The 12,033-nt window shown below is 50.7% G+C and overlaps 2 protein-coding genes across 3 annotated transcripts; both read left to right on the top strand.

Moving 5' to 3' along the window:
• Positions 1-110: 110 nt before the first annotated feature.
• On the top strand, positions 111-10,963 carry LOC122383842 (endoribonuclease LACTB2-like). Of its 2 annotated transcripts, none has more exons than XM_043370639.1 (7): positions 111-282; positions 6,675-6,892; positions 7,390-7,550; positions 7,946-8,048; positions 8,955-9,153; positions 9,599-9,727; positions 10,238-10,963. In XM_043370639.1, the coding sequence occupies exons 2-7, from the start codon at positions 6,711-6,713 to the stop codon at positions 10,379-10,381; spliced, it is 918 nt and encodes a 305-aa protein (XP_043226574.1). In that variant the 5' UTR covers positions 111-282; positions 6,675-6,710; the 3' UTR covers positions 10,382-10,963. The 2 variants fall into 2 exon arrangements, with proteins under 2 accessions (XP_043226574.1, XP_043226573.1); XM_043370638.1 differs by having other exon boundaries at positions 118-248.
• Positions 4,554-5,054, top strand: LOC122383835 (ubiquitin-like protein 4A). The gene is made up of 2 exons (XM_043370630.1): positions 4,554-4,760; positions 4,941-5,054. Exons 1-2 carry the CDS (start codon positions 4,554-4,556, stop codon positions 5,052-5,054), a joined length of 321 nt encoding a protein of 106 aa, XP_043226565.1.
• Positions 10,964-12,033: the final 1,070 nt, after the last annotated feature.

Raw genomic sequence — 12,033 nt, 5'->3', positions numbered from 1 at the left:
ATCCCATGTTCCAACAAAATGAAAGTACTTTCCAAAGTGAGAAACTCTAACACTAGTTATTATGACGTCACTTTTAATTTTCATAATTTGACGGTTTCACTTTGCTTGATAAATGCTTGTGGAACAATTCGCTTTTGGTTTTCGAGATGCACACAACAGGCGAAGAAAGTCGATATATGCCTTTGCAATTTTAATTTTGCGTCGCATGCAATAAGCCTGAGGGTATATTGACAGGGTATATAGACAACGTGAGTCCGGTGAGCCCAATATACGGCCTTGAGGGTGAGTAGGTGTATTTTCCTTTTTAAGTCATTTTTCACTATTTTCTAGTGATTTTCACGGCGGGAATGAGTAAAAACCTGGTTGACATTGCCATAAACCCTTGCAATTTAACTTTTTTGAAAAATGAAGAGTGAGAATGCCATGGAGCTAATACCTTCGACCGGGAAAAGTCCATATTACGGCTGACATGTCCAGTGTAATTGGCAGATTGCGCCAAAATTTTGGTGCAGAGTCCGGCAGCCTCAGTGCTGAGTGCACTGAAATTTTGGTGCACGGATGAATGAAAAATTTGGCGCATACGTATGATATAAGCAATACTTTGGCACAAGATGACAAGATCTAACCTCAGCTAGAATACATGTGACAACGAATATGACCGGCGTAGTGGTGGGATTGCTCCAAAAATTTCGGCTTGCATTGGGCGTAACTTCGCATGCACCAAATTCAGCGCATGGCGACAGCTGAATTTTTCGGTGCAGGACGGGCACAATTTTTTTTGTGCGAAAGATGGTCACCAGATTTTGTCGGCACGCTGGTCAATCTGGCAGCAGATTCGCCCTGCAGGCGGCTCTGGAGAGGTTTAGGGATGAGACTTCCTCACCCTGGTCGTCGCATGCTCGAACTGGCTAGCCGCCCTGAAGCTACTCAGCAGAGGAGAGGCCGCCCAGGTGAGGCCTCAGCCCTCGGCATGTATATAGGTATGACAGACCTTGTTGACATCGCTGAGCATCGTGGAGTAATGTTGCAGTGGGTTCCTGGCTCCGGCTCACTGCGGTATCAAAGGGAATGAGAGCGCGGACGACCTGGCGAAACAGGCGGCCATCCTGCCCTCAAACACCCGCTCGCTGACCAGGGCGGTTCATTGTGCGGCCACGCATCAATGGCGCGACAACTGGTCCGAGTCACTATTCAAGCCACTCCTCGGGAGTACGCCTTCGCTCCCCATCCCCGGAGAGGACCGAGAGGACGCCGTTTTGGTACACCAGATGAGGGCGGGCCACTGGGGCTGCTCGCTCCAATACGGCACCGAATCGGCTTTCTCCACTCCGCGGTGTGCCAGCAGTGCCCATAGAAGCGTTGCCCCGCGGCGCTCGGCGCCGTGTGCCAAAAAGAGGCTGATGCGCCGGAGGAGCACGTGCTGCTCTCATGCCCGGCCCTCGCTGGCTCCCGCCAGCCTCGAACACACCGAAGTGGCTCCGGCCTTGTTTCACGGCACGACGCTACAGCGCGCTAAGCGTATTGAGGTGGTATTGGGTTTCTGTGGAAATAAAAAACTTATTCGGACAATCAAACATGGGAGAGCGTCCAAGGCCCCGGAATGCTCTGTCTGGTTGATATGGCCTTGATCGGTAGATGTGCACATGTGCTTTATATAAAAGTGGCTTAATTTTGTCACAAATAGGCACCCCATTTTTGGCGCAAATCATGCAGAAATCTCAGCGCAAAATCGCTTGCGCCGAATTTCGGCGCAAGAGGGTCTCACAGGCGTCCGGCGTAGTGTATGGATGTTTTCCAGTCTGGGAATTGAGTACCCACCTATCCTGGACCCTGGTATATGTGAAGCTGAAGTCCAATTGGTAGGTTGGTAGGAAGAATACTGCGGTTGGTAGGTAGGTTGATAGGTTGTAGGGATGGGTAAAAGTGAAGATGAAGTACAGTGAAGATAAAAAACATAATCTAACCTGACCTAATCTTACCTACTGGCCTACAACATTGAACCTACCAACCTACAGCCTACAAATCTACAACCTACCAACTTACCAACCATACTTCATCTACACATATGCCTAGGGATGTAGGTTGTAGTTGTTGAGTAGGGTAGTAAGTAGGTAATGTTAGGCCATGTTAATTTTTTTTCTACTTGGGCTTCATCTTCACATTTACCCCTATCCCTGGGTTGACATTTGTGACGGCCCTCGGACCATTGGAATTAAGCTTTGGCACAAACAAGCATGCACTTTTGTTGAAAGTCATGTCACAAGAGCGCAAAATCGCTTGCACCGAATTTCGGCAATGATTGCCCCCAAGGCGTCCGGCATAGTATATGGATTTTTCCAAACTGGCCTACCTCTTTCATTTTAAAGGGCACTTAAAGGGACCCTCCCACCTTCAAAAAAGTTTATGAATTGGCATGAAAGTGATGTTGCTCGGTTCAGAAAGAGCGAAAACGAATATCTACCAAATTTCACCGAAAAATATTCACCGGTTTTCAAGATATTACACTTTTACTTTTGTTTACTTTTTTGGGATCTCCGCTGTTTCTAGCGACTTTATTTTAGAAGTGTGGCGTTTGCGGCAGATGTTGCGCGCAAATAGCATATACCACCGCGTGCTACAAAACGTTTTAGTCAAACATTTAAAAACCGTTAGATATCTGCGCTGACGTCACACATTCAGAGGGGTATTCCTAAGCATTAGCCCCTCTGAATCAAAATGCTGCAATTTTGAAATTCAATATTTCCGATTTAAGGCATTTCTCGATGTTGTGAGTGCCGAATCCGGTAATTGTGAGCCAGGGACCCCATTTTGGCTATCTCAACTCAAATCTAATGTTAAGGTGGGAGGGTCCCTTTAATTGGTTCACAGACAAGAGCTGCAGAATTGACTTGTTCAGATATAAGTTAATTTGTATAATATGATTTGATAGAGAAACTCTTGTTTAGTTTAAGAAATGCAGCATCCAGTCAATGATTGACAATTTGACAATTTAATCCTCGCCCGTATTGGTGTTTTGTCAGCCGCGAACGTAGAGGGGGGGGGGGGGGTCCGTTGGACCCCCCCTTGCCGTATGCCCCCTGATCGAGCTAGAGCTTCGCGGAAAAAAAACGAGCGTGCTGCCCGTGAGGAAAGGAGGTCGATGATATCCAATTTTAAGATCGTAGGTCATTGGTTGACCTTCCAGGTCAGGTCAATGACCCAAAAGTCGGAAAAATCGGGACCTGTTAGAACGTCATAAAGTGTGGCTGCCATGGGGTTTTCGGGGTGCTGATCACGAATAGCATATTAGTTTTGATCACAGTCAGATAATGTCTTCATGCATTTTGACTAGGTCGGGTCAGGTCAGGTCAATTAGTAGGGATACTGCCAGGTATTCGTGGTAGATGCCTCTGACAGCTTCGTAGTATGTTACGAAGGCACCAAAACTACTTCGTAAATGTTCAAATAGTTGCTAAATTCGAATTCAGCTCCAAGAACTAGCCTAGAAACATGTAAAACTCGAAAAATGAACCGAGGTCATCAAAGGTCAAGGACCTGACCTGACCTTCAGGTGACCTCGACATACAGTATAAAGTATACACCCTTATGCATGGGACCAACATCATATTGATATTACAAGTTTAAACGCTTGAAACCACGAAAATGCGAGCCGACATACGCCGAATCGCGATTCCGGCCAAACATGGTCTCGAAAAATAGGTCACTGGTCAAAAGTCATTTGGGTCAGGGTTCCTGAAATTTTCAGGGTAGGTGGGAAATTGATTAACTCGAGGGTTCTGAAAGCTTCGTGGCGATCGCCACTTTTTACGCGAGTTATTCGCGAAAAACCGAGGGGATCCGTTCGACACCCCCTATAGGTACTGGCGCGGGCCGGCAGATTACCTTTCGACTACGCGACCACCGCTGTGTTTGAAGATCCTTTTTTCACGGAGAATGTGATGCATAATGTTAACGGGACACCGAGCTACATCTGATCATGTGCCGGTCTGATTCTATTCCTGTTATGAAAATAGCAGACTCATGTTGTCGCTGTTTCGCTCGAGTATTGGGACAGGCTCAAGAGTAGGTAACTTATCCAGTTCAAGATATTTGGTGTCTGGTGCGGTTCATTTTATTTCTCTCTACTTTCACGGGAATATTGACCCACCTTTCTTGTTTAGTGATACCTATTCTTTCTTCACATGTGACAATCAATGTTGGTGTGTAAAATTGATTATTTGTCAGAGTAAAGACAGCACCCTTTTCGGCCTTTTTGCGGGCATCAATACACATGATTATACATTCCTTTTTTTCAAATCGTATCGTATGTCTTTGGGCTCGATCTGAACATGCGAGTTGATCATTAATACTGTCCAATATTACGCCTTTATCACCTGACTGACCTACTGTCATGTATTTCTTACTCAGTTTACGTGTAAGTTATTTTTCTTTTCTTTTGTGGCTTGTACATTATGTGAATATGGTGTGTTTTCATCATTCGCGGTGCTATGCGTTTATGTGGGTCCGGTGCCGGGCGGCGGGTGACGCGGCCGTCGGCTGTTTCAGGCGGCGCGATGCAGCTGACGGTGAAGATCCTGCAGGGCGCCGAGTGTCAACTGGAGGTGTCCGAGAGCGCCACCGTCTCCATGCTGAAAACGCTGGTCGAGTCGCGACTCGGCGTGCCGCGCGCCTCCCAGAAGCTGGTGTTCCGCGGCAAGACGCTGCAGGACGACGACACGATGACGGCGTGCCGGCTCACAGACGGCGCCAAGGTGTTCCTGGTGACGGCCAAACCCGCGGCTGGCGCTCCGGCGGCGGGTCAGAGCCCGGCCCCGGCCCCGGCGGCTGCCCAGAGCGCGGCCGCGGCCCCGGCGCCGGCGGCCATCAAACTGGAGCCGGCGCCGGCGGGACCCGATCCGTGGACGCCGCTCCGCACCCTGGCCGAGCGCTGCCTGGGACAGGGGGATGCTGACCGGTTCCTGGCCGAGTTCAAGAAGAAGTTCGACCAGCGGCTGGGCAGTATGAGCATGGACGACATCCAGCGGTTTTGTGCCTCTAACATGACCGAGTTCTGAGCGGAGCGCGGGAGTTTGTGATCGGAGATGGACGGAGAGACTGCGGTGGTTAGGACTGACTGCAGTTGCAATCGAGACCGGTACCACGGCAACCGAGACTGTGACTGCAGCGGCTGGGACTGAGACTGCTCACTGCAGTGACTGGAACTGCGACTGCGGTGGTAATCAAGACCGTTGCCACGGTAACTGAGACTGTTTCTGCAGCCGCTCAGACAGATTGAGACTGAAGCACCGATTATGCCTGCTGTTGCTGTGACTGCGGTATTGGTGAGACTTGTACTGGGCGCGGCGTCGTGATTGTGCCTCTGGGGTTTGCTGCTTGTTTTGATTGTGGAATTTCGCTTCCAAGTGTCGTGTTATGAGATAATATGGCCTCGGTACTTGTCTTCTGATTATTTGTTGGTCAAGTTTTCCTAAATATGCTCGTTTCTTTCTCATTGCATCAGCTCGCCTCATGCTGCTTACTTTTGGCACCAAATTCAATCAATTGTGCAGATGTTTAAGAAACGGCAATGTTGACATGTGTCAGACAGTGACTGCAGCGAACGGGTGCACTTTGCTTAGATTGCTTAGAGTATCCCGGGAAAAACTGCCAATTTATCCCAGTTAATATCGTTTTAAATCTGTTTTCGTGCATTGTTCTTCAATATGTTTGCCGAGGCTGGTTTGAAATATAAAGTATTGAATTATATATACTGAGACTTTTAGGGGAATTGCCCTTTATTGATTTGCGCTATGATATATCTGATTTTATATGTTGATTTCGGGGTCGGCTGATAGTGGAGCGGACGATCCTCTGGGCCAGGTCCTGCTATGTACTCCTGGGATGGGCTTGCTGGGTGTTTTGTTTATTGATTCCATGTTAAACGGAGATCTCATATTTCATTGCGGCGTTACTGACACGCCGGTACCATAGAAATAAGTTATTATGCATGACGTTTGATAGTCTAGACGCTTGCCATAAGAGGTCGAATTATTCCCCTCGAAATAGCAAATACTTTTGGGGCTACACATTACTATTACCTGTGCTGGCAAACGGAGAGGTACCTAACCACTGTTAGGACGGTCTTGGATACGGTATAGGGAAGGGAAATGGAAAAACTTGGTACAATTTCACCACTGGCATCGTGACAAAGTAAAACAAAATAGGCAGCCTTATGTTCATAAGAGATACCATTCAAACTGAGCTGTCGGGTCTAGGAATGATAGATACACTCGTTTTCAGCAATACCTTGCCACTCGTCTCTGTGAGTTACTGAAAAACACGTTTGGTATTGCTGCACTTGTGCCCACGCTTCCCAGCATCGGCAAACACGCACACGGCAGATGTCAAGGCTAGCTGGGGAAAGGCGTTGATTTCGAGCTGTTAACACTCAGTGCGGAATTGTCGGTGTCTGGCACACAGTCGGTGGCTGATCATGAGTTGGTATTTATTCAGCTGGGAGCTGTGGTATCCATGCCAACCCCCCCCCCCCCTCCCAGTATAACATGCGCTGATTCAGGTGCGTGTTCCGGCCGCGCTGTGACCTTGCTCCCTCCCGCAGAGCGCGGCCGGCCTCCCCGCGCGGCGGACCGGTGGGATGCTGATGGCCGCGCGGTGACCTGTGTTCCCTCCCGCAGAGCGCGGCCGGCCTCCCCGCGCGGCGCACCGGTGGGATGCTGATGCGTGTCGTGTACAAGGCTTTCGGCTGGCTCCAGAGGTTCGGGATGCAGAGCCAGCTGACGCCCCTGCCGGGGGTGACCGCGCTCTCCGATACGGTGACCCGTGTGCTGGGCTGCAACCCCAGTCCGATGACGCTGCAGGGCACCAACACCTACCTGGTCGGCACCGGAAAACGGTGAGTGGGAGCCGGGAGGGTACAAATGATCAGTTGGAGGGTACAAGTGGTCAGTGGGAGGGTACAAGCGGTCATTGGGAGGATACAAGTGGTCAGTGGGAGGGTACGAACGCGTGGGCCGGCGTGTGGCTCCGAGTGAGGCACCGTGAGGATCGTCACCGGACGAGGCACGGCGGGCCCCGGGTCTGGGGGTTTAAAAATTTGCTCTGACAGGAGAATCGGCTGGCTTTGTCATGGCTGGAAGGTCGGAAGGATGTCTTTTTCTGAAGTTTGGCAATCCTCTTTCTGGGGTTGTCCCTGCCCTGAGTCACTCTGTCCCTGTTCATAGTCTGTCCCTGCTGCTGACCCCACCCATACCCTGTGCCCCCACTGTCAGGCGTGTGCTGGTAGACACGGGCAGCAGCGGCGTGCCGGAGTTGGTCTGTCCATGCCAGACTGTTCAGTCTGTCTCCCGCCGCTGACCCCCCCCCCCCCTGTCCCCTATGTCTGGCCTCCAGCCGCGTTCTGGTGGACACGGGTAGCAGCGGGGTGCCCGAGTACGTGGACCGGCTGGAGGGTGTGCTGCGAGAGGCGGACGTCCAGCTGCAGGAGATCGTCATCACCCACTGGCACTCGGACCACGTGGGCGGCCTGGCCGACCTGCGGCGGCGGCTCGGAGGTGAGCGGTCCGGGAGGGCGGGGGTGTCCCGAAAGGATAGGGGTGTCCGACAGGACAGAGGTGCCCGCATCCGTCCGGGGGCCGGGGGCGCTCCGCTGACGGCAGCGGAGTGGCTATGGGGCTCAGTCATCGAGTATAATGGGACGTGGTCGTGCATCTGAAGCGCTGCTTCTTTTACCTCCTGCTGTTGTTGCTTGATGTTCTGTTCTGTTCTGTGCGTTTGTGCTGTGTACTGTGTTGAGCAGTAATAGCGAACTTATTTTCTCTATTTTTCTCTCATGTTCCCCGATGTTCTTTCTCCGATTGCTCACCGTGAGGCCTATCGAGCCTGTATTGACCGGTCGGCCTGTCACTCTGCAGTGTCGGGTGTTAACTGTTACTGACATCCCTTTCAGACATTCCGGCGAGGAAGTTCCCGCGGCCGGAGGCGGCGGACGCGCCGGGCGTGGAGCCGCTGAATGACGGGGAGTTAATCACTACAGAGGGGGCCACTCTGAGGTGAGTATTCTGTAGGGGTCTCACTCGGGTGTGTGACGCCGGGTGTGGAGCCGCTGAAGGACGGGGAGGTGATCACAACGAAAGGCCGCCCCACACTTGACCTCGCATGGGTCTGCGGGTTTTGGATTCGCGGGTCCACCAAATACTCATTTGGAGTGATTAAACCATTCTCTTATGGTAACTTCATAAATGCAGTGAAGCCGGTACACCCTCAGAAAATTGCATATTATCGCAATAACGGCACAACAAACCAAAATTCGACTTCAACAAAACACCAAAACTCGCGAGGCGAGGAAAATCGAAAGTTGACTCAAAATCAATTTTTTTGGAATGCGATGCAAGTTGGCTCGCATGCTAAAAACATGCAGACTGGGTTGTTACTTGGTGGTGTGGGTCACTCAACATATAGTATATTCCTTAATTTTAAAGAAATCCGAAAGCCTGAAAACTCGCAACCCGCATGCGAGGTCCAGTGTAGGGCGGCCTGAAGATGACCACTCTCAGTTGTGCTACGGGAGAGGGGGTCACACTGACGTGTGTAACGGAGGCTAACCCTCCGTCAAGGACCACACTGAGGTGTTTGACGGTGGGGTAGCGGCAGGGACGTGACACCGTAGTGGACCTTCCGTGCGGCGTTACTCGGAATGGGTGAAAAATGTTGCGATATGAAGCACGTTTACACAGTACAGTCAGATTACTGTAGTTTAGGTAAACATTTTTTTATGCATGCAACCTGAAGCTTTATGCAGACATTACTTTCCCAGTGAGCTGTAGACTGCTAGGTCCTAGAAGCTTTTGCTGTTGCACAAATCCATCTTTCAGGTGTTCATTTTCAGTCACCTATTGTACAATGATTGGATACGCGGATGTCCAGCGTATGCTGACGCTTCGCACTCTCCCTCGCAGAGTGGTTCACACGCCGGGTCACACCACTGACCACGTGGTGCTGCACATGTCCGAGGGAAACGTCATCTTCAGCGGCGACTGTATCCTTGGCGAGACGACGGCCGTGTTCGAGGACCTGGCCGACTACATGGCCTCGCTGGAGCTGCTGCTGCAGCTGCGGCCCAGCGCCATCTACCCGGGGCACGGGCCTGTCGTACAGGTGGGTGGGGGAGAGGGGGGGGGTTACTTACTGCGGCCCAGCGCCATCTACCCGGGACATGGGCCCGTCGTACAGGTGGGGAGAGTGTACTCAAGCGTCATCTACCCGGGTCACGGACCTGTTGTACAGGTAAGCGGTGGGGGGGGGGGGGGGGGGAGAGGGTACTGCGGCCCAGCGCCATCTACCCGGGGCATGGGCCCGTCGTACAGGTGGGGGTGGGAGGGGGGGGACTGCGGCTCAGCGGCCCAGCGCCATCTACCCGGGCCACGGGCCCGTGGCACAGATGAGGGTGGAGGGTGGGGAAGGTTGGTTAGCAACCGTCTAGTAAATTGTGCGCAACATTCTGTCGGCTGACCGGCATTCCCAGCGTTTTTTTTTGGGGGGGGGGGGGCTGGGTGTAAGGAGACTGGCTGTTATGCTAAATTGTGCCGTCGTGTTGTTTCAGAACCCGATCGAGAAGATTCAGTTCTACATGGACCACCGCAGGGAGCGAGAACAGCAGATCCTGGCGGCTCTGAGGAACGCCGAGTCGGCCAGCTGTACAGTCACCGATATAGTCACAGCCGTGTACACGGTCAGTACCTGTAAACCCAGCTGTACCGTCACAGCCGTGTACACGGTCAGTATCTGTAAACCCAGCTAAACAACAAAAACCCAACAAGTTCACCAAGTATTCGTTATACCTGTCGCCTTGTTCGGCGGATTGGACCAGCACCTGTCCAAACTACCGCTGTCGCCAGGCGGCGTGTGGGTGAATGAGCCCACGGCACCACATGTTCATTTCGTAACACAGGCCGGCCGTTCTGCCGTAAGGCTCTACCACGCGTAATGCTGACCTTTTATCATACGCAACACTGACGTACCATTTAACAGTCTTGCTTTATCATGCGTAACATGCGTGACACCGCTTGTTCACTCGGCCGTCAGGCTCTACCATGCGTGACACTGACCGGTAATTCAGTCGATTGATCGTCCGTATAAAGCGTTCAGACCCGTGACCGGCTGTTCACTACATATGTTTACCGTGACCGACTGTTCGGTCCGTATATATAACATACTGTGACCGGTCCCGTTTGTCCGACAGGACATCCCGGTGTACATGCGCCGGCCGGCCTCGGTGAACGTGGAGCACCACCTGTCGAAGCTGGTGAAGGACGGCCTGGTGACGGAGGAGCACGGCAGCTACTCCCTGCGCGAGCGGCACGGCCCACCCGACCGGGAGCCGTAGGGACAGGTGGGCCGCCCGCGCACAGGGCGTGGAGGGGGGATGGGGGTCGTGGCTGATGTTTTATATGTGACTGGTGGGACTAATGAAGGAGAACTTATGAACTGATGTTCGGGATAAACGTCAGGGTAGATATACTCCTGAACATGGTTGATAGATAACTAGACACGGTAGGTAGCTTGATCAAGAGCTGAGTGACTGGTTGTATGCATACTGCAAAGAGATCTTATATAGCGATCAATAAAATAGGAATTAGGAACCATATGGCTGTATTTGCCGAAGCGAAACCGAACGACCGCCGTTTCCACTCTGTGTTTCTCTTCCGGGTTCCATCGTGAAACAGTGCCATTGTGATCCAACTCAATATGTATTTATATGCACACACGAGTATATACATAATAATTAATACACAATATGTCAATGCAGATCAAAGTTAAGGTGAAAGTTCGGTAATGTCCATTCGGGTTTGTACTGATTGCGGCCGTGCGTTCGGTTGTTGCTAAATGATGTGAACCATAGGTTTCTATCTCAATCAGTACTGAAAGGGAGATGAATCGGATGGCAAACAATAAAAAATATATCATATTTATGGCAATCCTACTTGTTGAAACGTAACATATTCATATCTGTCTTCGGCGCTGTTCGCTAAACACTTCTAAAAACGAAGCTTACATACAATTAATATAACGACTTAAATGACGGAAGAGAATATGAATTCGCGCAATATAGGTGCATAACACCAAAAAATCAGTGTGAATTATGCATGTTGCCGATGTGTACAGCATACATTTTGGTACATTTGCTAATGAGTGTAGGCAATCACGCTGCCTGCATCCTGCATTTCAGCAGATAACACATACAGGGTATCCAGAAAAAACGGATACTATTATTTTTTGCTGTAATTCCGAAAATAAACACCTTACATTTTAAAATAGCACATGCTTGTATTCGCCAAAATATGGCAAAACAGACAGCAGGTGCCACATGGCATGTTAACTCTTTGGTTAGTTGCGGCAGCTCCTCAAAGCAGATACTCAATGTGAGCGGCCGTACGGCGGATCAGCTCCAGCACTAGCACAGTCTGCAGGTGACTGATGGTCATGTTGACCATCTCGGAGGGCAAGCAGACAACTTTCCAACGACGCATTACATTGCTCATGAGTTTTGCCAAATCTTGCACTATAAGCACATGAATTTGGAACAAAATCGGCACGTGCGTTAATGAATGCGACTTAATTTCCGTAGTATCTTTTTTTTCTGGACACCCTGTACCATAAATCGTTTCGCTGTACGACCTTTTCAGCGTGCGTGTGCTACAATGCGATCAATGAATGGGGCAACGATAAAATACTGACGAAATGCACACAACCAGACGTGTCAACAGCCTCAACGGGTGAGCGATGAGTACACAGTGCCATCGATATCATCATCTGTCAGGCGTTCAAAACGCATAGCGTTATGCAGACGTGATCTGATAATTGTTTACAAATTTGTGGAATAAACAAGCAAGGCGAAATGTAAGAGATCATGAATGGCTCAGTTCTTATCATTAGGTCACCAGCTTCGGCAAATAAACTTCGCTATATTCTGTTTCATATCAAGCTTGCGGTCGGAGTTTCTTCGGCAGATCGCTCCTCCGCTCAACAATTTGCGTC

Source organism: Amphibalanus amphitrite, unplaced genomic scaffold, assembly GCF_019059575.1.
Source record: "Amphibalanus amphitrite isolate SeventyFive unplaced genomic scaffold, NRLGWU_Aamphi_draft 000174F_arrow, whole genome shotgun sequence".
NCBI lineage: Eukaryota > Metazoa > Arthropoda > Thecostraca > Balanomorpha > Balanidae > Amphibalanus > Amphibalanus amphitrite.
This window is presented reverse-complemented; position numbering and strand designations above follow the sequence as displayed.